Consider the following 27,674-nt stretch of genomic DNA (forward strand, 5'->3'; position numbering starts at 1 on the left):
CAAAATTTCTCATTCAACAACGAATACTAATGAAGATCTTTGAAACAATTTATTTTAGTAATTATTGAAACAAATACTAATGCAACAACTTTCACATACCTTTGACCAACCTAGGAAAAGAATACTAAAAATAAATAAAAAGACTTTTGGCCAACTTATGAAAAGAATAATATAAATAAACAAATAAATTTAATTTAAACATAGATTTTTAATATAAATCATAAAAAGGCCATGCTACTTGCTACTCTTTGTTTTTTAAATTTCATTTAAATCATAGATTTTTAATATAATTAAAATGTAAATTCTTACCTTTTTTTCTGGATTTAAGGATGAGGTGATTAATTTACCAATCTACTAGTTAAACCCTCAAATAACTCATGAAGTTGTAGTAATGTATTTCAATTCAGACCCAATCCCTCATAAAACTATATTTCCTTTTGTATCATAGGGATTTAGGTTTCTATCCCAAAAAATGGAAAATGAAGAATTCTTTACGATCCTTTTAATCATCACCACGTCCCAACGACAACTGTTCTTAACATTGACCCTATTACTAAATGACCATCGTAGAATAGAGAACCAATTCCCCACATTAGACACATATTAGACAACTAAACTTCTTTCGGCTTATCTATGAGAATGAAGTTTGCTGTCGTGAGAGCACACAGATGGATAGACGAACTTTTGCCATTCTCTGTAACATGATTTGGACGACCGGTCGGCTGGCACCTACTCAATGTGTTGACATCCAAGAGATGATGGCAATTTTCCTCCACATTTTGGCGCACGATGTTAAGAACGAGTAGTTGGACGACAGTTTGCACGGTCTGGAGAAACTATTTCAAGGCATTTTAGGTCCGTTCTAACCACAGTATTACAACTCCATGAGTTACTGCTGAAAAAACTAGAGCCTATCACGAGCGACTGCACTGATAGTAGGTTGAAGTGGTTTGATGTATTACAACAATTTGAATTCCACTCCTAGTTAAATATTAGGTTCTAGATTTTTGTGAAACTAGGAAATATTTATCCCCTTGTCAATGTATGATCCCATACAGAACTATTTTGGTGCATTGGATGGCACATACATCAAAGTTAATGTCAGTACAGGCGAGCGTCCCCAATATCGTACCCGGAGAGGTAAGATAGCCACGAATGTGCTTGTCGTCTGTTCTCCAACTGGTGAGTTCATATTTGTGCTACTAGGGTGGGAAGGGTCTGCAGCCGATTCTAGAGTGCTTAGGGATGCAATTTCTCGACCACACGGATTGAAGGTTCCCAAGGGTATAGACTTCTGCGATTGCACTGTCTGGATTCAAGAGCAACTACTTTGCCAACTAATTATGTGTATACCATACCTAGGTTATTATTACCTATGTGATGCTAGATATCCCAATTATGAGGGATTCTTGGCACTATATAGGGGAGAGCGGTACCATCTTTTAGAATGGTGTAGAGTTGGAAATGCACCGACTAATCCATAGGAATTTTTCAACATGAAACATTCATCCGCTAAAACTGCATAGAAAAAGCATTTGGCATACTCAAAGGTTCTTGGGCGATACTAGTGGGAAGTCCTACTACCCAGTTAAGATCCAATGTAGAACAATAACAACATGTTGCTTGCTGCACAACCTGATAACGAGAGAGATGGGCCAAACTACAATGTCTGGAACAACGGATGATGAAAAATCTACATCTAATGAGCTTGGCGATGAAAATATACAATTTATTGAAACATCCAATGAATTGACCAATTTCAGGGATGAGTTAGCAACACGAATGTTCGATGAATGGGAACAAGCATCATGAGCACAAAGTTTCTTGTTCAATTAGTTTTACTATGAATAACTTCCTCCTACTTTTAGATTATGTTATCTTTCAGTTCAAACAATCTACTGTATTGAATTATCTTAATTTATGTTATGTTAATTGGTTCATGTGAATGATGAAACATGTTCTACACTATTCGTACTCAAACTTTGTGTTGTCTAACTGTGCCCAATTTATTTTATTAAGTTGTACATATGTATGTAGCTAAATGGCAGGACGTGAGAAAATGACAAAACACATTTAGAAAAAGATTGAAGATGCACGATTAATGGAGTCACTACTGCATTTGGTAGAAACAGGTTGGCAAGTAGATAATGGAACATTCAAGCCTGGCTATCTACAACAACTACAACGTCTACTTATCGAAAAAAATTCCTAGTTGCTCCATCAGGCTGTTGACAATAGAATACAAGGTTAGATTTTTAAAGGAACAATATTGTGCAATCGCTGAGATGCTGAGTAATGCATGCAGTGGATTTGATTGGAACAACGAGTTCAAATGTGTGGAAATAGAGAAAGAGGTTTTCGATGTATAGGTTCGAGTAAGAGAACACATTATAGTATTATTATCTTACAATGGTGAACTCTTTCTAATATAATATTATGTTCTAACATAATATACGTTCCTGTTTGTAGTCCCATCCCAACGCGAAGGGTCTAAGACACAAACTATTCCCCCACTATGATGAGTTTTCAATCGTATTTGGGAAAGATAGGGCCACTGGTGAAGACAATGAAACCCCATATGATCAATCATCTGCAATAGATGAATATTTAGAGGATATTCGGTTGGGATCACAGGTTAATGAGCAACAAGAAAGTATACCTGACATGAACATACCAACCGTTGATGGGATGGATGAGGTTTTCCCAGATACACCCATCAGTAGGCATACTGTAACGATACGAGAGGAACGAAACACAAGAGGACTCCCTTCCAATCTGAAATGCTTGACATTGTACACACAACAATGGACATGCAGGAAAGTAAAATGGAGAAACTTGTATAATGGCAAAAAGAGAAATATGAATTGGAGCTCAAGAGGCATCAGGAGGTCATCGAACAGATCTACGAAGTTGAGAATTTAGAGGAGGACGATCGGTTGACCCTCATAGGTCTGTTGGTGAATGATATTCAGCGAACAGGCGGTTTTCTAGCCATTCCACCATCATTAAGGAAAATGTATTGCATGCGTTTGTTGGGCAAGACTAACTAATTATGTTCTCGGTGTTTGCAAGTTGGCTTGTTATTATTTTTTGTAACTTTTCCTAGTCTCTTATTCCATAGGTATCATATATTTGTTGATTTTCTGTGACATGTACAAATGGCCCGTGGGAATGAAATTTTTTGTGACATATAAAATGGTCATGTATAAGGCCATCAAATTATGTAAAATCTTTCAAGGGGAATGAATATAATGAATTTCATATTCAGTCTAACTTTTTTTTTTTTTATACGTGGAATGAATTTAATGAATTTCATATTCGGTCTAAATTAATACTATTTTGTAAAACCATTTGGTTTTCTTTGATGAGAAGTTTGAAATGAATAATATAAAATTGAACTATATTCCATATCTTGAGATTGGAAAGAATAAAAAAAATGCAATTAATATCTTATTCCAAATAGGATGAATACAATAATTGGATTATAAGATTTTTTTTTAAAATAATGTTCATACAAACAAATTATTATAGAATACAAAAACTAAATGACATAACAACTCTTCACACTCAAACACAGACATATGAACTAGACATAACAACTTTGCACATCAAAACGTAGAGATATGAACCCAGACATTTTAACTCATACATAACAACTCTGCACACCCAAACACAAATATCAGAACTCTCCAAATATTAGAACTCTTCAGATATCAAACTTTCCACATCCTATATCATCTCAGCGCCCCAAAAGTTGAGTTAATTTGGCAACCAAATTTATCATATAAAGATCAAGAAATTAAGAATGAATATATATGATATAACAGAGAATCTTCTATTTTGCATGATTCAACAAGCATCATATTCATGACGCTCAGTCCACACGATCTCTTCCAACTAACACTCTCTCAACCTCCGCTCCACCGATCTGGCGGTCCGACGACCTTCCGGTCGCCGGGCAGCGCGGCCGATTTATTTCTCTTTTCCATGTGTGCGACGGTTAACAGCCAGAGACTTAGTGGGGGGAAAGGAGTTAACGACGGTTAACAAGGGCGAATTCAAAATCGCCCCCATTTTCTCAGCATCTCCAATTGCAAATTTAAACTCAAATACCGTTTCCATTCATGGATCGGTAAGCTAAACCAATCTCTTCCGATTTCAATTTCATCGAGCAGAAGCATAGCTTGTTAAGCTATTAGCATGAATTTCCCCTTTCACACCACATTGTTTTTGTTGCTCTCATCTTCCTGTTTTAGCTCAGTTCTTAGTGGAGAAAATTTGGAAGCAGACGTTTCAGAAAGCTTATTGCGTTACAGAACTAAGAGTTCTCATGTTTTCAGTGTTAGAAGCTTTGGTGCTCGAGCAAATGGCTTGACTGATGATAGCAATGTCTGTTTTCTGTTTGTGTTGTGTTGTGTTGTGTTTTTTTTTTGTTTTTTTTTGTGAAAATTGTTTGAGATTTTAGTTGATGAACTGAATTCCTTAAGCTCTGTTTCTCCCTTCAACTGCTGAGACTCTTCTATGCTGCAATTTCCTGTACTTTTTTTCCCTTTTCATTTTTTGTGCCATTTCTTTAGCTCACAATAAAGGATAACTTTGTTTGGAATTTTATTACATACATTTTTCCTAAGGATTTCCATGAATCTATCCTTTTGTGTTTTCTAGTTGTCTACTCATATTTAGAATTGTTCAGTCAGATGTTTTCTTTTACTTAGCCCAATTTCTTGCTTGGTGGAAATGAAAATCCAGATTCCTTCCAAATGGCGAGTTTGATACATGTGTGGAAGGAGTAAAAAGTGTTTAATGGCAAATTACTTTATGTTTGATTCTACACTCTTAAAGGGGTTTTAGGTGCTTCCCTAACAATCACGGGGTTTAAAAGTACTATATATATGTGCTTTCTCGTAAAACAATTTAGCTCACTTGAAAGGACAACTTTGTTTGGAATTTTATTGCATACATTTTCCTCAAGGATTTCCATGATTCTGTCCTGTTATATTTTCTTGTTGTCTACTCATTCAAAATTGTTCAATCAGTGATTCAGATGTTTTCTGTCACTTAGCCCAATTTCTTGCTTGCTGGAAATGAAAATCCAGGTTCCTTCCAAATGGCTACTTCAACACATGTTTGGGAGTAGTAAAAAGTGTTTGATGACAAATTACTTAATGTATGATTCTACACTCTTAAAGGGATTTTAGGTGCTTCTCTAACAGTCACAAGGTTTAAAAGTACTATCTATATATGTGCTTTCTCATATAGCAATTTGACCTTTTTAAAAATCGACAATATATTGCTTTCAAACATGATGATTTTGAGTTGGAAGTGGTTTTGGTCCTGCGAAAAAAGCTCTTGAACACACCCTTACAAGAGTAAAAAGATTAAGGTCACTTTTCAAAAGTTTTCATTTGCTTGTGATTCAGGCCTTCCTAGCAGCATGGAGGATGGCCTGTGGTTCAGCTGGACTGGTAACTTTCCTTATTCCAAAAGGAACCTATTTGGTTGGTCCAGTTAAATTTTCAGGCCCTTGCAAAAATGTGTCATCTCTAACAGTTAAAATGAAGGCAAGGGTCTAGTCTTCTTCTTCTTTTGGGGTTTTCTTTATTATTATTATTATTATTTTATTTTATTTTATTTTTTAATTTGAATTTGAATTTGAATTTGTTTGGTTTGAGCTCAAATTTCCTTTTGCAGGGCTATTTGAAGGCATCAACAGACCTGTCGAAATATGGTTCTGGTGCAGGTTGGATTGAGTTCAGATGGATGGAGGGGCTAACCTTGACTGGAGGTGGAACCTTTGATGGCCAAGGCGCTGAGGCATGGCCATTCAACAACTGCCTTGATGACTACAATTGCAAACTACTTCCAACTGTAAATTCCATACCACATTTTGGTCTGTTTGATTTTTAATCAGTTTGTGTCTTGAAACATTAGAAATTGCAAGAACTGTTCTATTGCTGCCATTTGAAGCACTAGTGAAATTGTTTCAATGAACCATTTCAAACTCGTCCTGAAACATTAGGAATTGCAAGAATGTTCTACTACTTCCATTTGAAGCATTAGTAAGATTAATAATGCAAATCCATTCCGAACTCAGGTCTTGAAAGTTTAAACATTAGGACTTGCAAGAAGCGTTATATTGCTGCTATTTGAAACATCATTAAGATTCTTACAATGAAACGTTTCAAACTCATGTCTTGAAACATTAGTACTTCAGAAACTGTTTTGTTTCTGCCATCTGAAACATCGATTGAAATCTTAAAATGAGTGATTTCAAACTCATGTCTCGAAACATTATGAATTGCAGAACTGCTCTGTTGCTGCCATTTGAAAAGTCGGTAAAATTCTTACGATGTCTTGATTCCTTTTCAGAACTTGAAATTTGTGGCTATGAATAACACGGTTGTTCAACACATAACTTCACTGGATAGCAAGTTCTTTCACCTGGCTTTAGTACAATGCAAGAGGTTCAGAGGTAGCAAACTCATGATTTCAGCTCCGGCAAATAGTCCCAACACTGATGGCATCCACATTGACCGAAGTTATAACGTCCATCTTTCTCAATCACGTATTCAAACTGGTGACGACTGCATCTCCATCGGACAAGGGAATTCTCAAGTCACAGTCTCCAGCATCAACTGTGGACCTGGCCATGGGATCAGGTACATAGATTGCTGCCAAAAGGTTTTATGCTTCTGTCATCTTTTAACTTGTATTCAGCTACTAGAAATAGCATTCTGGATGACATGTCTTTTGTTCATTGCAGCGTCGGAAGCTTGGGAAGATATCGAAATGAAGGAGATGTAAACGGATTAGTAGTTAAAAATTGCAGCCTCACAGGTACCACCAATGGGATCAGAATCAAGACATGGCCAAACTCTCCTGGCAGCAGCTCAGCCACAAACATGACATTTGAGAACATTACCATGAACAACGTGTCCAATCCAATTATCATTGATCAATCATACTGTCCGTTCAGATCTTGTTCTCTTAAGGTAAGTCAGTGCTCTCTCAACATAATCTTTGTACGAAAAGTGATTGTAAAGTTTTCTTCATGCGAGATCAATATGATATTGTTTAGGTTTAAATATTCTTTAAGCCTTTGGACTTTCAAGTTCGTTTTATCTTGGGTCTCTGATCTTGCAAATTTGTTCTATTTAAGTCTACGAGCTTTCAATTTTCATGTAGTTTAAGTTTCTGAACTTTCAAAATCTCTATTTTAGTACTTACATTTTTCTAGTTCATAAACGTTCAAAAGATTAACTAATACAAGTTTAGAGAGACCCAAATAGCATTCTCAAAACTTAAAAACTAAAAATGGATATTTTGGAAGCTTAGATACCAAAATGGAACAAAAGTGAAAGTTTTGGGACAAAAATGACATCTAAACATGTTTTTTTACAAGTTTAGTTCAAGAAATATCATTTCTTAAACAAATTTCAAAATTATGGCCAAAAATCATTGAATGACAAATGCATTTCTGAGATGATCAAGCTGATTCATTTGGACAGGCACCATCTCTAGTGAAGCTGAGTGATATTTATTTCAAGAACATAAGAGGAACCTCTTCCTCTAAGGTAGCTGTGGCATTAGAATGCAGCAAGGGAATCCCATGTCAGAATGTGAACCTTGAAAATGTTCACTTGAATCTTTCATCAGGGGAAAACCACCCATCTTCTACTTGCAAATATGTTAGAGCCAGGTACATTGGCACCCAAGTCCCACCCCCTTGTGCTTAAGATTTACAAATCATATGTTTGTAGTTTGCTTATGTTGCAAAGCATATTTATATGTTTTTAAACATTGGCCTAAACATTTATAGCTTGTGGAATCTAGAAATTATTCTATCTGGTTAAATTTTACTAATATCTTTGTTGTAATTGCTATGTTGTGGCTCATTGCTTGTGTGTTCTTTTAAGGATGAATATTTGAAAGTATGATTTGCAAAAGATGTACTATATCCAATTCATTTGTTGGATCTTTTGGGGTTTGTTTATTTTCTTCTCTCTTTTTCCTCCTCTTTGATAACTTAGGAAAGATGGATATTTAGAGATATGTGAGTTTTTTAAAAAAATGCATTAAATTTAAACAAGTGGACATGATAGGCCTTTTTTTTTAAGGTAGAGATTTAAACCTTAACTTTTTGGTTGAGTGCATATGTCTTAATCAGTTCAATTATCAAGTTGACACATGATAAATTCAATCGTTATCATCAACTTTTGAGATGATGATTGGTGTCTTTATCTCTATTGTCATGTTGCAGAGGATACATTAATATCATTCTACATTCATTTTAGTTATAATACATTTTGAGGAGTTGTGAATTCGCCAAGTCAACTTTCACGTTTCACTATATTTTTATTTGTTGAGCTTAACAACATATACAAATACCTATTAATCGAGTGTATGTGTCTCCCATACTGGAAATGTGTTCATGTTGGCATGCAATGTTAAATAATGTTTACAATTAACAAATAAGGAAGAAGTTAATATATGCCCAACTAAATTAAGAAAAGCATTTTAATAACCTCTCTCTATCGATTATAATGGTTATATGTTACCTCAAACATCAATTAAGTTCAAAGTTGTCAACTTATATACTAGATTAACATTAATTAAGCAAGATCAACAACATTACATAAAGGTCAAAGTAAGTGTAAATCGACATTAAATGATACATACTACCTTTTTTGAAGTTGGAGGTTCAAACTCTCATACACTCATTTTTCATACTAAAAACCAGCAACATTATTTCAAGCAAAGACGATGAGTCGGTCAAATAGGTGATCAGATTGAGACAAAACTTTCAACTTTGAATAATCTGCCACTAATTGAAGCTATACATGAAGGATATAGCAACATTTTTCGAAACCACTAGAATGACATATAACAATTGTTGTAAATAGTTAACTCCTAATTCAACATTTTTTTTCTCATAATGCCGAGAATTTTCAAGATCACTATTGCTAGTTGTGCAACATTTACTTTACTATTTGTTGTATAACAACTGTTAAAATTGTTGATACTTTATGTAGCAACAATTTTGAAGTATAAAACATCACATTTAAAGCTTATATTAGTAACAGTTGTCAGACAACTTCTACAAACTTGCATTATTTCAAATTTTCAATGGCAAGAAGGATTTGGTAACCACTACAAATATAGCATCTATGAATGTGCACTAATTTTTTTTTTTTTTTTTTAATGTTACTATAAAATATAGACATTGTAGTTAATTTTTGTCGATATATCGACATTTTATTAATATTTTCACATATCTATAGATTCGACATCAACATAAAAGGTGAATCGACATTTTTATTATATTATAAAAAAATTTAGGAAACATACAAAAATAAGCAAGAAAATACCATTAATGTAGTTATACTATAAATAATAAACATTTTAGTTTGTTTAAAAAGTGTAAAGTATCTATTTATAAATCTAAATATTTTTGTTTAAATTTATTCACTGACATCTTAAGAATGTTTTCAATCCGGATATTTTTCGTAAAATTGAGACAACCACCTGAACCATTTAAATCTTAACTATAAAATCATTGCAAAGGTAAATAAACTTAATAAATAACAAAAAAAAAAAAATGTATGACTAACTAATTGTTGTACATGTGGACTAAGAACTTCCAATTTATTGGTTGAACCACCAATAGATTGTATTGAATGAAAATTATGGTTATGACCACAGTCAGTGTAGACAGTGAGACAATAGTCTAAGACCCCATTTTGAGCCTCATATTTTACATCTATATATAATAATAATAATAATAATACCGATATCTATTTTATTTAATTTTTAATAAAATTAAACTTAAAATATAAAATAATATGCTTATTAATTTTGATACAATTTTGCTTATAATACTGAAAATACAAATTATTAAAAAAATTCATAACGAATGAATTCATAAATTCTCCCAATTTTGATTAGCTCATATTTTAAATTTATTAACCTTTTATCTTTTTATTCATAATTCTTTTCAAATTTTCTTAAAAATCCCAACCATTAATATAACCCCCTCAAAACTCTTGTAAAGACCTTTTATATTTCTTATTTTATTTTATTTATTTATTTTTAAACCCAAAACCCTTCCGATTTCCCTCATAAATATATTAAATTTTTATTAGGCATGACTATATGATATGATATTTATTTGCTCTGTGAGTAAAGTCTTACAACATAAAGCTATGCATATTGATGTGGTTTAGATCACTTGAAAGGTTTAGTTTCATTGTTAGAAAAATATAGAGATAATAGATTCACAGATATTATGATTTCAACAAAAGAAATTGCAAATGATATGGAAATACAACCAATATTTCGTGAAAAAAGAATGATTCAAAGAAAAAAAATAATTTAATGAGAATGTTGATATTGAAGAAATACGATCACTTAAAGATTCTTTTAGAATTTATTACTTTTACTATATTATAGATCAAACAATTCTATATTATAGATCAAACAATTTCTTCACTTAAAAATAGAATAGAACAATTTCAAATATACGAAAATATCTTTAACTTTTTATTTGATATAAAATTTTAAAAGTCATTGGATTATGATTTGAAAAGATATTGTATTAATTTTGAAAATAAATTAAAACATGATAAATTTTCTAACATTAATGATTTAGATTTATTTTTTGAAGTAAAAATATGAAGGGAAGTCTTGCAAAATGAAATTGATTGTCCTATTAAAATATTAAATTATATAAGAAAAAAGGTAAATGTTTTTCCAAATGCATATCTTGCTTATAAAATATTACTAACAATAGTAGTAATGGTTGCTTCATTAAGAAGCTTTTTAAAAATTAAAATTAGTTAAATTTTATTTAAGGTCGACTCTGTTGCAACAAAAATTAAATGAATTGACCATATTATCCATTGAAAAAATATATCAATGAACTTAGATTATCAAAATTTAATACATAATTTTGAATCTCAAAAAGCAAGAAAAAATTTTATATAATATTTTTTATATTAAGGTCTCTCAATCAAAGTTTTGCCCAAGACCTCGTTTGATATCAAGTTTATGAATTTCATCCCGTCAACATTAAACATTACTCAAATGATAAAAAAATTTCTAAAACATTACTCTAGATTAAAAGGTTAAGGTTCGAACTTCTCGCACATGACTCAACTAACTCATAATTTGTGTTACTAACTAAAAGATCTATGATTTTGTATTAAAATAAATGGTTCAAATTGGTCACTATATTTTATTAAATACGAACTAGACAAAGCTAATTTATAATAAATACTCTAGAATTTTACCATTTGTTTAAAAAATACTACGATACTTTCAAAATTCTAATATTATCTCTAAACTTTCCTAAACATTATGGAATTTCAATCCAACATCAAAATTTAAAATCATGACCTAAAATGATATTATAATCTAAATTTTCTTTATAAGTTCCACAACCATTCATATTTCTTCTTCTTCTTCTTCTTTTTTTCCTACAATTTTAAAGAATTTATACTCAAAAGAGAAATTTTGAAAATTTGTGAATGTTAGATGGGTATTATTGCTACAAATATGTGAAACAGGTGATAAAGTATTATTATTATTTTTTTAAAATTAAAAATAAAAAGACGATTCTCATTCCCTAGAACGACAGATTTGCTTACAAGATTAGAATAAGATTAGAATAATATAAAAGATTTCTTCAAAAAAGAAAAAAAAAAAAAAAAAAAAGAGAATAAATAAAAAGACACGTCGTTTCTTACTCTTTCCCTGTCCCAGCTTAGTCCCATTTTCCTCTTCCCTCTGCTTCAATTGCTCTGCATGAGAAGCGTGCATTTCAATCGGAAAACCGCCGGAAGCTACCAAAACCCCTGTCGAATCACATCGAAGCTCGCCGGAGATGGAGAGCGCGTCGGAGCTGGTGCCATTTCCACTGCTGCTCACGCCGATTGAGTCCAATTACAGAGCCTGCACCATCCCCTACCGATTCCCTTCCGATAATCCTCGCAAGCCTACCCCCATTGAGCTCTCATGGATCAACGTCTTCTACAATGTTATCCCATCCTTCAAGTACATCCGATTTCTCTATTTCTTCAATTTCCTTTTGTTTCTTTTTTCAATAATTGCGTATTCTGCTGGTGGGAAGGAAGGGGAAGCCAACAATTGATCATTCTGTTATAGTTAGCGATGTGGACGCGATCTGATTTATTGAGTCTTTGTTGCTGTTTGTTTTTATTGAATGTCTGGCTGATAGAGAGATTTCAGTATGATCGATACTCGAGATTGGTTTTCTTTCGGAAAATAAGATAAAACAATTGATTTTCTAGGACGGAATTCATCATTCATTTTTCTTGTTAACTCGTTCCATTAACAATATTACAGCTTTTGCGTTTGTAAGTTTCAGTCAATCTTATAAAAATTTAGATGGCTATGATCTCTCTTAGAACTTGGTAGTACTTTTCCAATCTTATTGATAGTGGTTTTGACATTTCTAGAGAACGGGCGGCGGGTGATCCCACAGTCCCAGATGCTGAAGAAAAAGCTGAAAAGTTTGCCCAGAGGTGAACTTTTTCTTAATGTTGTTACATTATGTATTTTTATTTTTCCTTATGTATCCCTCTATAAAAAAATTGCGTTGCTTCTTCCTATTTAAGATCATAACCACACATTAAAGCAAGTATAGCTGCTGTATTTAGGAAAAATGTTCTTGATTTAAAGGATTTATCTCGCTTCTGCCGGATCAGATTAGTTTGTCAGCTTGAGATTAGCCTTTGCTGCATCTACAGAATACACTAATCCTATGTAGTATCGGTTATTATTATTATTATTATTATTTTTTACGAGAAACAGTAACGAGAACCTTTGCCCTTTTGTAATTTCATACAATCAATGGTGTATCGGTTATAGAACTTATTGTAGAAAAAGAATGATATGGGTCTCATTTTGTGCTTTGTATAATTTATTGAAGGTATTCTCAAATACTTGATGACTTGAAGAAAGATCCTGAAAGTCATGGAGGACCTCCTGATTGCATTGTGAGCCAACTTTAGTATCCAATTTTTAGAATTTCTAAATAAGTAAATAAGAATATGCTTGGCTTACACCATTTAATTTTCATGAACTAACTTATTATTAAAAATTGTAGCTTCTATGTAGACTTCGGGAGCAAGTCCTTAGGGAATTGGGGTTCAGAGATATATTCAAGAGAGTGAAGGCAAGTATATATTTTTCTTCAATTAAATAGTTTCCTTCAAAAAGGGAAAAAAGAAAAAAGAAAAAAAATAACGTAGAGATGTCACCTAGAAGTGGTGGGAATTGGGAAATATAATGTCTTAAAGGGGGATAATAATGGTTCTTGGAACTGATATAAATCAGCTTGCACTCTGAGTAGACTAGCATGAATGCCCTATGATTGGATACGGATGTAAAGATCCTTGCAACCATTATAATCTCCCTGGGGTCATGCAACCTGATATTGAAGATGTCATGAGCATCTAATTTCTATTAACCATTTACTCCACCAATGTTGATAACAAGGGGATTTTGGATATTAAAAAAGAGATCAAAGTCGCTCCACGGTGATAAAGTCTCATCTTGTGTGTCAACCATGGTTACACCCTTCTGATGTCTTTGTATCTTGCTTCCTACTAATAGGATGAAGAGAATGCAAAGGCTATTACCTTATTTGCTGATGTAATTCGTTTGAATGATGACATTGAAGATGATGAGAAGCGTTTGGAGAATCTGGTTAGAGGAATATTTGCTGGGAACATTTTTGACCTTGGTTCGGCTCAGGTGGGACAACCTTTCGTTGTGAAGTGATTATTGATTCTTGATCGCACAATTTTATTTTTTTCTAATACATATAACTGATTCTAATTACTTGAAGACATGTTGAGCGTTAGTTTGAAGTGAAATTAGTTCATGTTTTGAAGCTAGCTGAAGTTTTCTCGAAGGATGGTATGTCTTTCTTAGCGAGTTGTCAAAATCTAGTTCCTCGTCCTTGGGTGATTGATGATTTGGACACATTCAAACTCCGATGGAGTAAAAAGTCATGGAAGAAGGTTAGTTTAGTTTAGAATGTGACTTTCTGAATGTGTTCTATTTTTTAGCATGGATGTTGATATCTGAACATACTTTAACTCAGTTATTTGTTGAAGCTAATGAATAACAGGGGCTATTTTACATTATGACAGGCTGTAATATTTGTTGATAACTCCGGTGCAGATATTATTTTGGGCATTTTGCCATTTGCTAGAGAGTTACTTCGGCGTGGAACTCAGGTTTAGCGGTAGATCTGGTTTTGCATATTACACAATCATTCCATTTGAAAACTCTAAATTTTACAATTGGAAAATTAAACTACATGCTTTTGTGTTAGTTGAAATTGATTGAAATGTTATATAAGAGACAAGAGAAAACTGTATTTTGTTATTCATAATTGTACCTTTCATGATTACTCTGTCAAACTATTCATCTGATGCTTATGTCAAGGAGTTAAAGATTTTCTGTTTGCTGTCTGAACTCTGTACAAAGGAGAATTATATTTGAAATAAGAAACTTTTAGATTCAGCATGGAAGTAGCTGTACTGGACAGGTTATAAAAAGAAATCCTAAACTCTTACCTTCCCCCAACTTGGTGTGTTTTATCGTTTCTTACTAGTAAACTATGGGTGTCCTTTCTTCTTTTAGTATGTGATATTTTTATTCAGTGAATACTGCTCAATGTAGGTTACCTTTAAAGAATGATCTCATCTTGACTCAAGCGATCAAGCCTGTGAATCAGTCTGTTGGCATTTTAGTTTACTTGGAAGTTAATATCTATACTTTTATTTCCTCAAGGATAAATCCCTACTGTGTGAATCATTTTATATATATGTCTTTGGAAACTTCTGTAAGTTTCTATGATATGTTTTTCTTAAATGGTACCATAAAGTTTTCAAATTCAATTGGGTACTTTTCCAGAAAATAGGATGCTCTTGTAATTATTACGTTTTCTGTGTTGCCATTTTGAGTATAATTTACTTTTTTTCTATTTTTCTTTAAAAATAATCTGCAGGTTGTCTTAGCGGCTAATGACTTGCCCTCAATTAACGATGTAACTTATCATGAACTAATTGAAATTTTATCACAGGTAGCTGAAAGTGATATTTCATAGTTCTTAGTATTTATGAATTCAATGTTTCTATTGCTTCTAATTTATCATTTGGCAACTTATCAGCTGAAGGATGACCGTGGACAGCTTGTGGGGGTCGATACTTCCAACCTTTTAGTTGCCAATTCTGGCAATGATTTGCCCGTAAGACATATGCAAATTTATATGTTTGAACTTGTTGCGTGGATTTATAGGCTTTTGATATCGTTCATGTTAGTTATGTGTAAGGATTTTTTGTTTATGTTTCCTTGAAGGTCATTGACCTTTCTCAAGTCTCCCAGGAGCTTAGTTACCTGGCAACCGATGCAGATCTAGTTATCTTGGAAGGAATGGTGAGTTCTCATTAGTTCATCATGCTACTAAAATTAATTCTGAAATGAGTTCATTGTGTTAAATTATAAAGTTGTCTTGTTATCGTATTAATGTCAGAGTAAAGTCCATTGTAGTTCGAAACTCATTTGACAATATTTCAAGGTGTTATTTAGAAAGAGTAAAGCTTGCCTGCTGGTGGGTCTGCACCTGCAGCCACCACATGGCAAGATCTTATTGGGATATGTGTTTTTTTTTTTTTTAAAAAAAGCTACACTGAATTTACGCTCTGTTTTGGAAGTGTCCATGCTTTTTTTCATTTTTCATTTTTCTTTTAAAAACTTTGTAGTTTGCATTTCCCATCCAATCTGGCAGCGCTAAGGTCTTCCTCCTTCATCCCATCGTCGGTGCATTTCTCAATTTACCGGTGTTTGAATGACGTTCCTCAGCCCATCATAGGTTCATCTTTGTTCCTCAACCCCCATTCTGTTAAAATGGTTCCAACAAAAATCCAAATCTCCACTTGATGAACATTAAGTCTAAAACCATAGTAAAAACTCATCCTCCTCCATCCCAAAACCTTCTGTTTCTTCTATATAAAAGCCATTGTTGCATCAATTTTTATCTTTCAATTTCTGCCTAGCATCATCATTTTGGGGATTGATGGCTAGGTGATGAATCACATAGTTGACAATGGAGTTGTTATTGGTTTGAATTAACTCTGTTTCATCATGTTTCTGCTGTTCTTCTTTCAACTTTGGTGTCGATGTCTCATCCAGTGGTAATGTTGTGCAAAAATTTCATTTTGTCAGAACAAAATTTGAAGTTCTTGGATATTTTTTCTTCAGTTCTTCCAAATTGGGAACTCTGCTCCTGGGTTCGTTCTTATTTTTTGCTTTGATAGATACTTGAGTTGTTCTTGCATTTGCAATCACTAGAAACTTTTATTTTTGTGGATGACAATGGACTGGTCGGCGATGGGATGAGGGAGAAAGACACTGACAAGAAAGATGGGAAACGGTGAAGTACGTTTTGGGTTGATGCAATTTACGAGTTGAGAATAATAAAATAAATGACACATGGCACAGTAAAATTTTGTCACGTGGTGGGCTGCTGATGCAAGGTGCAGGCCCACCAGCAGGCAAATTTTTCTCATATACTTCACAGCTTTGGGAGTCGAAAGGTAAAATAGAAGTTTTCGAAGTGTAGGAGCATAATTGAAACAAACTCCAAACTTCAGGATTATTTTGTATAATTTAACCTACTTTATATTTATAAATATATACATATATATGTGTGTGTATGTATGTATGCATGTATATATGCATACATACACATACATATCATTTGCTTTTCAGTTATCCTAAAATGATTAAAAGCAAACAACAATTCTAAAGGAGTCCTAATTTTGGCATTCAAACGAACCGTGTGAACATTCTCTACTTGATTATAGATATTTCTACAAGTTAACTGAGAATTGATTTTTCTATGGTAAAACAATTTCATTGGAAGTCAACTGATGAGCTGTTTGATTTTTTACTTAACATTTGCAGGGTCGTGGAATAGAGACAAATCTTTATGCTCAATTTAAGTCTGATTCGCTAAAGATTGGCATGGTAATGATTTCTCTTTTGTGATCATAAATGTTGTTTTCTCAAAATTAGCCTAAACAATAAACAGATTTGTTAATTTACTAGTGCTTTTTCTTGATTTACAGGTAAAGCATCTGGAGGTTGCAGAGTTTCTTGGTGGAAGGCTCTACGATTGTGTCTTCAAGTACAATGAAGTTTCTAGTTGATGTCATCCTTTGGTACATCTGACCCCATTTTTTTATATCATTAAATATTGGATCATTGTAGGATTATTTATTAAGCCCCGGCTGTTGCTTGAAAAATGCCTTCCTTTATTTACGTGAACGAACTTGAGTAGGCGTTTCCATTTCGTAATTGTGAAGAGACTTGAGAGATGTATTTTTATATATTAGAAATTAGGAAAATAAATATAAAAAGAAACCCTGGAGAATTGTTGACATACTGCAGTGAGTAATTTTCCTTCATTATCTATTATGTGAAACCTGGATTTTTTTCCCTTTCTTTTTGTCGTTATGCCACCCTTTCTCCATTTAGTCTTGCCATTCTTTTGGCCATTTGTAAGGGTTTCTTTTGAAAGAAACTTTTCTGGTAATAAGATGCAATATCCTAAAAGGAGTAGCAGTTTATTTCATGTCGAACCATTACAAATCTGGTCCTTTTATTGATAAAATGCAGTAGAGAAGTTATGTTTCATATCGATTTGAAAGGAACATGGAGGAAAAGGAAAAAAAGAATATCGAAGTCTCCAAATAATATAGAGACTAGAGATTTAGCTTCATTGGATTATTTCTCTTTGGTTGGATAAGAAGCCATTTGGTTGATTCCACATAGTCCTTCAGGTTTTCCTGTATTTCTCTTCATCCTAATATATCCATTTTCTCCCCATTTTGGTCCCCATGAGTTCTTTACTATAATGTAGTCTGTTCCCTGTGATGAACCATATCCAACGGCTGTCACGCCGTGATCCATGTCGGTTCCACAACGACCTGTGAATATTCCCTATGAAGTCGAAAGACAAACCAATGATTTCACGGTTAGGTCAAAGTGAAACCATCCATTTTAAATTGTTTATCAAGGGAAGTAGAAGTATGACGCGTTACAATCTTACCCCTTTGTAGAATTGAAAATTTCTGCCAGAAGCCTCAATGGCTACACTGACAGGTTGGTGACTCAATGCTTTTAGGAGACTCTGTTCATCGTTTGCTGGCACGTCTTCGTAGCCACTAATGGTCACTACCTCAAATTGTTCCTAGGGATTATAGTAACATGTTTTTAGTAAATAGTAGGAAATGCAAGCCAGTGTTTTCAAGGTGACCCAAGGGCGCACACCCAAGGCTGAGAGGCGAGGTGACCTTGGACCGTGGCACCTTGAAAACACTGGTGCAAGCTTTGTTTGTGTTTTTAGAAGATTAACTATTTACCTTTTCTCTAATACATCTTCCTTCCTCCATTAGATATGGGTAGTCTTCCTCCTTTCTAAGTCCAGAATTTGACATTATGTATTGGAAGGCATAATCCATCAAACCGCCATAGCACCCATTGTTGAAGCTTCGGTCACAGTCGATCAATTCTTGTTCGGACAAGGAGGTTAGATTTCCAGTGACAATTTGGTTTATCCCCTCCACTGCTGCAACAGTCGAAAATGCCCAGCAACTCCCTGCATTCCAAATCATATTTTTGTTCAAACATCATCTAGGAAAATTTTGAACTCTTACCATAACTAGGTAGAAATAAATAGATGGGAAAAGAAAGAGACCGCAAGAGCCTTGGTTCTTGACAGGAGTAACAGCTCCTTTACTTCTCCAATCAACCGACTCGGGCAAGTCCTCCACATCTCTATAACTAAATCCACGAGACGACCTTTTCCTTGGAAACTCAATTTTCAATCCCAAATATTTACTCTTAAACTCTTCATGGCTCAGGTCTGCAAATTCATTCAATCCCAGCCAATAGCTAGAAACCTTCTTGTTTGTCTCATCAATGTGCTTCAAATTATCAATGAATATCTCAAATCTATGGAGCTTCTCTTCAATACTCTGATACTTTTTACTGTGCTTTTTCATCCATGACTCGAACAGCTCGATGGTTTTATCCATGGAGGCTAAGTGCTCGGGGGAATAGCCTACAATCGAGAAATCGTGAGCAATTGCGTAAGTGATGAATACAGTTGCAAAGAGGATGAGAGTTGTTTTGGAGAAGAAGGTAGAGAAAGCCATTTTTGAATAAACTCTTGAAGGAAAGGAAAGAACTTGGTGAATGAGTATAAAGGGGTTGGGATTCTCCTTATATAATGTTTGTTTGGTTGATTCTGTGGGGTTTCTTTAAAGTGAAGCAGTTTATACCATTTCAATTTTTTTGTCTATACTGTGTCTTTAAGATTGGTTCTTTTCCAGCCTTTTTCACCAAGTTATGTTCATCATCATCATTATTTGAATATTAGGTAAATGGCTAACAGGTTCACTCTAATATGGTAAAATTTAAGCGCTTGGCTGAAAAATCTTCTAGATTCATCTTTCTTTTTTTTCTCTTTTTCTTTTTTTGGTTTAAATTGAAAAACTCACCAAAGGTAGTTAGCTCAATTGGTATACAGATGTGTTAGTGACTAAAATGTTTGTAGTTTGAATTCTCGAAAAAACACCCGATCTTACAAACTGTTTTTCCCTACATATATATATATTTGGAGATGTTTGACTTTCAAGTTAAGTGTGTATTTCAACATTAAGTTGTGTTGGCAAATGAAACTTACATTGGCATCATATATAAACTTTTATGGGTTATATATTTATATATTAATTGTGATGGCGGAATGGGAGACTAAACAATTCATCTTGAGATGGTAGTTGGTGTTAAATTCTATTTACTGATCAATGCTCGAGTCGACAACTTTTATGGAGTCATATGTCCATCTCCATAATTATTATACTAAAAAAAATTATAGATTGTAGAAACTAGATTTTTTTTAATCTGTAATTTATGAACCGAGGTTACTAAACCATAAAGAATATATTTCTAGGACAATTTTGTAAGGCTGATCAATGTTTTACCATTAAAAATCTTATATAATGAGTCGTTAACATGACAATGAAAGGCTGCTAGATAGACATACGTGCCTAATGAAAAGTATCAAAAAAAGAAAAAAAAAATTGTGGGCTATGTGGGTTGTGTTTATTTATTTATTTTTATTTATACCATACGTGGATGGAGAAATTGAAACTTGACTTTGAGGTTGTCAATATAAATTTGATTTAAGTTGTTGGTCCCAACTTTGTATCTTGTCTTGTGTTCTATCCAATTTAGAAGTGTTTATATGTTTTTTAGTACAATAATTACACAAACGAGGTATTAAAATTCGAATTTCAAGGGAATAAGAGCAAGTTAATTGCTATTAAGCTAAATTTACTTTGCTATATCAATATATGTTCAAACATAAGTTTATATCTTTTAGAATTTGAAGAAAAATAGTTGTCCATAAACTTTCGAGTTTTTATCTTGAAGTTAAATTAAAATTTTAAAGTTTAGGCCATAAACTTTCAAGTTTTTATCTAATTAACCTTTTCTCTCATTTTAAATATCGGCTAATATGTTTCTAAACTTCAAAATATTTACTAGGTTTCTTAACTTTCAACTTTGTGTGTAATAGATTCTTTAAATATTGAAAAAGTTTAAAACTTAATTGATTTAATATATATAAAATTGAATTTTATATCTAAATCCTAAATTTCATATTTGTGTTTAGTATTTTTGTTGTTCGAATTTGCCTACCCCTAACTGTACTAAAAGGTGCTTCTATAAATTTTAAAAAAATATCGAATTAGTGAATGACTTATTAGACACAATTGAAAAGGGTTCGGTGGATGAGTGATCCAAAAATTAGGTAAAAAATGCGAAATGTCTCAGTTTTTGAAAAAAAAAGTGTCGAATGACCATTTGTTGACGTCAAATTGGGGTGAAATTAATTAAATATACTGACGCGTACGCGAAAAAGCAATCTTGCTCTTGCTTGCATGCGGAAAAGACCCACTTTTCTTTCCCTTCTCGCCGGTCTCGATCTTTCTTTCTTCGCCAGTTTTGCTCTTCCTTTCCTTACACAGTCTTGCCAGGCATCCGACATCAACAATCACTCTCCTTGGGTTGCTTGTGTGAACTCACTATGCCAGAGAAGAAGAAGATGCAGCGGAGAAGAAATCGGAAAAGAAGAAGAAGATGCAGTGGAAGAAGTCGGAGAAGAAGTCTAGAGAAAGGAAGAGGAAAAAGAAAAAAGGAAAAAAAGGAAAAAAAAATGGAGAAGAAAACAAGAAAGCAAGTGCAATGTCGTAATTTCACGTGATCATAACATCATCAAAGGGTCATTTGATATTTTTTTTTTTTCAAAATTTAGGTCATTTGGCATTTTGGACCTTTGAAATTGATCTTTTGGACAATATCTCTAATTAAAAATTCAATAATGTACAAAATTGAATGTTTAAAAACCTATTAGATATTTTAAAATTTTAAAAGTTTATCTAGATACATTTAAGAATTCATGAATCTATTAGAATTTTATTTTTAAAATTTGTTGATCAAATGAACACAAAACTTAAACTTATAATTTAACTAAAATTTTAAATAGTTTTTAGAAACAAAATCATCATAAAATACTTAATATTTTTCTACGTTGTTTTTCATAATCGATAATTGAACATAACTGGAATAATCGACATGATGGAGGGAAGAATTGAGACTTATAAGTGGAAATTATTATTTCTTACTTAAAAAAGCTTTGGGTTTTCAAAACTAAAATCTTATTTAAAAACGGTTTTTCCTTACCTCTTTTAAACTCGTTCAAGCTTTTAATTTGAGGGCCGTACAACTGTTGTTACCAAAATGCCCTTGAAAAAGGCAAAATAATGCTTGGGTAATGGGTATCTTTACTATTTACGGTGTGTTTAAGCCAGAACTATCCTAAGACTATAATAACCGTCTTAAATGCTCTAGTATTTATTATTTGCTATCTTTTTACTATTTTACATTTATCATTTTTTATTCTTTATTACAATATTTACTATTTCCTTTTCAAACTAAAATAGTTTACACCTCAAACATATATTATTATAACTCAAATTAAAATAATCTACACCTCGAAAATAAATTATTATAACCCAACTATAATAATCGATGACTATAATAACCAACTCCTTATCCTAAACATCCCCTTAGTTGTTTGAAATCCTCCCACTTTATCACTCAACGGTCTCTCATTTCTTTCCATAAATTTTTCTAAAAAACAAAGATGGCTTCCTCTCTAAAAAAAAAACCTCTTGCCCTTCTCTTTATATTAGTTTACTTCTAGTTAGGGTTTCAATCTAACATACCTTCAATTTTTATAAAGGTTCTTTGTTTAAATTTAAGGTTTCTTAAAAGTTATTACATTCGATATTTGAACTGTCTGCCTCTTCTATCTTGGATTATATTGGAGGTTGTTGTATGATTTCTAGTTATACAAGACGAAAAAAAATTAAAAAATCGTTCGAAGAAAAGAGAGAACAACGATTCATAAGTGGATTTGAAACAAAAGGAACGTTTGTTGAAATCTACTAAAAAAATTCTTTTAAACAAACGGATTAGGGTTTGATAAACTTCTTTAAAAAGTTGGATTTTTTTTTTTAAAAAAAATTAAATTTTCCATAAGCTTTTCTGTCTTTAGTTCCCCTAAGAAATCGATAAAAGAGTTCATTAATTTGACAATTAAACAACATCATCAAATCTTAATTGCAACTGCCAAGTAATGCTAAAGTTGGCACATGAAAGAAGTTCAAGACAATGAAAAACAAGGAAGAATGTTATAGGACCAAGGATAAGAAATTAAACATGAAATAATCAAACAAGCAACAAAAGTGGTAGAAAGCTAAAACTCAGACCAAATGAAGCCCAGATTTTTCAACTGTGATGAATCCAGGATTTCATGTCGCCCGACATAAATTCACATAAAGTTAGAAGCTTAATCCATGAACTTTTATATTTGTGTCTATACACTTTGTGTTTTTATGTCTAACAAATTTCTAAAGTTTCGATTTTATATTCATTAGGTCCCTATTTAAAATGTTAAAAAACATTAACTGTCATCTCAGAAATAAGTTTGACTTTGTATTTAGTAAGTCTTTTTCGACATTTATTTTAACACCAATATATCTATTAGTTACAAATTTGAAAATTTGAATTGCTAAAAAAATTGAAAATTGAAAATTTGAAAAATCTACCATCTTGATCCTTATTCCTAAGATTTGTAAATCTTTCATATCAAATTCTTTAGATAATTTAGCTTTTATCTTCAGGAACCTGCTATCAACTAGTTTAAAATGTCAATGTCGACGAAAATATTGAAGTGTTAATTTTACATAAATCTCTATGGAAATATCGATTTAGATAGTTCTGAAAACAATATAAAAAGAAAAAAAAAATCTAAAAATAAGCTTAAATTAGTACATGAACATTTTATAATTTTTAAACAAGTTAATATGCTTATTGTTTTTATTATATTTACATTAGTGATATTTTATTGTTTTTTTAATGTTTCGTGGCTTTTTCTATCATGTAATAAAAATATCGATTCACCCCTAACGTTGATATCAAATCCATGGAAACATTAAAATATCAACATGTCGATAGAAATTTAATACTAAGCTATCAACATGTCATCAATATATTGCACTAAAATAGTGCACAAGTAACTCTCGAATCTTATGTAATAACAATGATATGCTTAACACCTCTGAAATCCATTGTTACACAAAATTATTAAACTTTATCACTATCTGAGAGCTTATTGCAATCGAAGTCTGCTGCAATACATTTACAAAAGAAGGATCGCTCCCTGATGCAACCGAAATTTGATGTGACACAATTACATTAGTATCAGTAGTTTTAAACCCGCTCATGGTCACATTGTCTACCTTTTCATTTCCAACCTCCCAAAATTGGTCTCATTCCCGACATCTTGCATGGTCACATTAACAATGTATATGACTCCCTAGTTTCTCATCGAGACCACTGATGAAAAAATATACGTTCCATTACTATCACTAATAAGAATAATACCCTCCTCTTTACATACTTGTTTTCTCCCAATATTTTCCACGGTTGTATGTTGCCGTATTTGTTCAGAACTTATGAATATTTGAAGTTTAGAGAGATTTGCCACCCAAAGGAGAAATTGAACATCTTTGTCGTCCATTATGTATACTAGAGGAGATTCATAATCCAACTTATATTTCACCCTCATTATAATATTGAACTTTGACAAACAACTTTTGTGAGTTCATATACACGATCTCTCATTCCATTATACTTTAGTGTGATTGGCACTATGATACTCTTCAATCGTCCTCCACTATAACATTGTTCCTTGTCATCCCATGAACCACCATATCGAATGAATAGAGACTTCATGTACCTTAACTAAACATAAAAAAAAATAGTAATTAAAAAATAGTTATATCTTAAACTTTAACTACTAATTTCACACTCCTTTCTCTCGCTCTTGCTCCTACTTTTCACTCCCCATACCGCATTCCCGATTCTCTCTTTTCTTTCCACGCTCTCGATTCATACAAATTTAAAACTTGCACTACCCTCACTTGCCACTACGTGCGCTCCTCTCTCGTGATTATAATACACCCTCTTCATCATTATAACACTCATTCGTTCTCTCTTAGTTAAATGAGATGCCACACAACCTCAAAAATAAAAATGAATCATAAGTGTATACATGTACTTTCTTGACACGTGAAACTAATTATCTACGATGATTCAAAGTCCTTTATAACATTGCAATGTTAAACTTTTCAATACCTTGTACGTGGCTGGTTGTGGATTTTTTTTTTTAAAGAACGTGAGTTTTGATGTGGTGTGTTTTGTAAGTCTTTGGGTTAAGGGAAACATAACATAACTTGCAAATCACTTTAGTATGAATTGGTTTGAAAGGGTTGTGAGCAATGTAAGTTTATTTGTTCCCATTTCAGTGTATGTTCGTACAACAGAGTCTGATGGGGAACAACGACGATGATTTAGTGGCAGCACAAAGGTGACACATCTGTGAGCGAGAGAGTGAAGGAAAATGGAAGGGATAGAGAGAAACAGTCGAAATTTAGAGAGATAGAATGAATGAACGGATGAAAGAGATAAGAATGAATGAACGGATGAAAGAGATAAGAACCTCACCACTAGGAGCGACCACAAGTGGCGCTTCCATATTGACGATGACAGGGGAGCAAATGACAGAGCAGTATAGTGTGACATAGAGATGTCCAAAGGGTAGGGATGACGAATTCCCCATCTCCATCTCCACTCCTATTTAAATTTCCATTCGTGCGAGGATCAGGGCACAAGATTCCCCGCATGGAATTTGAGGGGATCCAGTCCCCACGAGAAAATTCCCCATTTTCTTACTTTTGGTAGTTTAATTTTTTAACAATCTTGTAATTTATTTTCAACCAAATAAAAATTTTAAAATTTTATAAATTAAATGAGTCATTCCAATACATTTTTTAATTTTAAATAAAACATTATAAAATCTCTTACTAAAAATAATAATATTATGTAGGAAAAGGTAATTAAAATTTCATTCTATTCTATAATTTCTAAAAGTTAAAATTTAAATATCACAACAACATATCAACATATATGTACAACACTCAACATATATCTAAAATTTAAATATATATATATATATATATCAACTTTAAAATGTTTTTAAAAAAAACTCACACTTTACTCATACGTAATTAATTTACATGAGTATATAATTAAATAAATAAGTAATTAAGGCGCAGCGAGACGGGGATAGGGAATATAATCCTTATATTCATCCTCCTTTAACCATCGTAGAGAAAAATATCCTCATTCTCTCCCATTCTCTGTCTATTTGGAGATTCTTCCCCCATTTGAGATGAATTTTTATAGGTTAAATGAATATCTCTAACGTGATGTGATGTGGTGATTGGAGGAGTTCTCGGGCACGAAATAAAAACAAAGGGAGGCTTGTGATTGAGAGTGAGTTGCTAGGAGTTCTTTTTTTAAGGAACATAAAGTTTGTTGGGGAAAGGGGGATTATGTTGCATTTAAAAGAAAACCTTTTTTTTTTCTTCAACAAGGTCAAACGCCAAAAGTTCTATTCTCTAGCCCAATTAAGTCCAATATTTAATTACCAATCCACAATTCCATTTATTCCAAGTTAATCCAAATTACTTAACTGAGATGATATCTAAGTTTAAACTTTAGTCGACAAAAATTAACTACATCTAAAAATGCAAGACATTACAATCTTCCCATGTTAAGAACTTTTGTCCTTGAAACTTAGGTTATCAAACAACTCTAGATACTTAGCTTCGATCTCATATCCTTTTTCCTACAATTGCATTTTCAATTATCTAATTGCACCAAAACACTTTTTCTCAAAATATTAATTCATACCTTCAAATTCTATTTTAGGCACAAGTACTGACACACCATTTTTTAACAATGACGCACAAAAAAGTCACACGTTGTAGACAAAACTTCCGAAACAACAAGATAGATTGCTCTAACACTCAAGTTCTCACTTAACTAGTGCAATTGTTTAAAATCAAGTCCCTTAAGAGGACTCTGCTATGTCTCTCCTCAGTATGAAGATATGGAACAACAAGGCCGATCTACCCTACAAAACCTCAAAGTGCCTAACAAATCTCGAATGGCTGCCCTTCTTTTCGGACCTCAAAACGCCCCCATAGGCACTACTCTCAAGAACCTTTTATCACCCAAATCCAAGACTATTATCATTATAATATAATATTAAAGACTTTCGTTTTTATTTTGAGAAACAGATTCTCATGTTAAGACTGAGTTTCAGAACCATCAATTTAAGGTCTAAGACACCGAATAGTAAGAAGAGTTCTAATTCTAAAATTGAGAGAGAGAAAAAAAAAAAAAAGAAGAAAGAAATCATACATTTTATTGGCTTAAAAAATGTTAAATGAAATATACATCATCATATGTACAACATGGTTGGAAGAATAGTATGTTGATGAGCTACCAGAATCCAGAGGCTTATTATTATTGCCAGGCACCGTAGGATTGGATGGTAATGAAATTTCCTTTAAAATAGAATTGGTTAGAGGAAGTTAAAGAGATTGCTAAAAAAAAATGTTGTGTTTAGTGCAAGAACACATGATAAAATAAAATAGAATTTATACATGTAAGTCCACATGTACAACTCATTATTTTTAAATATGAAAGAGACTTCCAGAGAAATGAAAGAATATATATGGAAACACAAAAACAATAACAAAATTATTTCAAATAGTAAAACGGTTGAAAATATTTATAAGATATAGTCAAATTTTATAACAATCAATGATAGATGCTAATAGACTTCTATCAATGTCTATCAATATCACTGCTAGATACTTATAGAAGTCCATCAATGTCTATCAGCGTCTATCATTGATAGTTTTAAAATTTTGCTATATTTTATTTTTATTTTATTTTAAAAAACAGCCCAAAACAATAAGTCCCAACATATATAAAAATTAATAAATTAAAAAAAAAAATAGTTTGAAGAACTTTGGAAAATTGTGAAAAATAGCATGTAAAAATAAATAAATTATACATGTAATTTCATGCCA

At 32.5% G+C, this 27,674-nt stretch overlaps 3 protein-coding genes across 5 annotated transcripts; 2 read left to right on the forward strand and 1 right to left on the reverse strand.

Annotated features, from left to right (window-relative positions):
* Positions 1-3,838: 3,838 nt before the first annotated feature.
* On the forward strand, positions 3,839-7,948 carry LOC120077147 (exopolygalacturonase). Of its 2 annotated transcripts, none has more exons than XM_039031049.1 (6): positions 3,839-4,132; positions 5,421-5,561; positions 5,692-5,868; positions 6,370-6,659; positions 6,764-6,992; positions 7,509-7,948. In XM_039031049.1, exons 2-6 carry the CDS (start codon positions 5,442-5,444, stop codon positions 7,734-7,736), a joined length of 1,044 nt encoding a protein of 347 aa, XP_038886977.1. In that variant the 5' UTR covers positions 3,839-4,132; positions 5,421-5,441; the 3' UTR covers positions 7,737-7,948. The 2 variants fall into 2 exon arrangements, with proteins under 2 accessions (XP_038886977.1, XP_038886976.1); XM_039031048.1 differs by lacking the exon at positions 3,839-4,132 and adding an exon at positions 4,186-4,389.
* Positions 7,949-11,737: 3,789 nt separating this feature from the next.
* On the forward strand, positions 11,738-19,253 carry LOC120078127 (damage-control phosphatase At2g17340-like). Of its 2 annotated transcripts, XM_039032347.1 has the most exons (13): positions 11,738-12,051; positions 12,477-12,542; positions 12,950-13,016; positions 13,127-13,195; positions 13,636-13,776; positions 13,917-14,045; positions 14,178-14,264; positions 15,041-15,115; positions 15,203-15,280; positions 15,391-15,468; positions 16,999-17,061; positions 17,163-17,255; positions 19,116-19,253. In XM_039032347.1, exons 1-12 carry the CDS (start codon positions 11,882-11,884, stop codon positions 17,241-17,243), a joined length of 1,104 nt encoding a protein of 367 aa, XP_038888275.1. In that variant the 5' UTR covers positions 11,738-11,881; the 3' UTR covers positions 17,244-17,255; positions 19,116-19,253. The 2 variants fall into 2 exon arrangements, with proteins under 2 accessions (XP_038888275.1, XP_038888274.1); XM_039032346.1 differs by lacking the exon at positions 19,116-19,253 and having other exon boundaries at positions 11,739-12,051; positions 17,163-17,476.
* Positions 17,642-19,504, reverse strand: LOC120078128 (cysteine protease XCP1-like). The gene is made up of 4 exons (XM_039032348.1): positions 18,794-19,504; positions 18,459-18,694; positions 18,146-18,286; positions 17,642-18,036 (listed from the first exon to the last, which is right to left on the reverse strand). The coding sequence occupies exons 1-4, from the start codon at positions 19,251-19,253 to the stop codon at positions 17,821-17,823; spliced, it is 1,053 nt and encodes a 350-aa protein (XP_038888276.1). The 5' UTR covers positions 19,254-19,504; the 3' UTR covers positions 17,642-17,820.
* Between the last annotated feature and the right edge of the window lie 8,170 nt (positions 19,505-27,674).

The sequence above is a fragment of the Benincasa hispida genome, chromosome 5 (assembly GCF_009727055.1).
Source record: "Benincasa hispida cultivar B227 chromosome 5, ASM972705v1, whole genome shotgun sequence".
Lineage (NCBI taxonomy): Eukaryota > Viridiplantae > Streptophyta > Magnoliopsida > Cucurbitales > Cucurbitaceae > Benincasa > Benincasa hispida.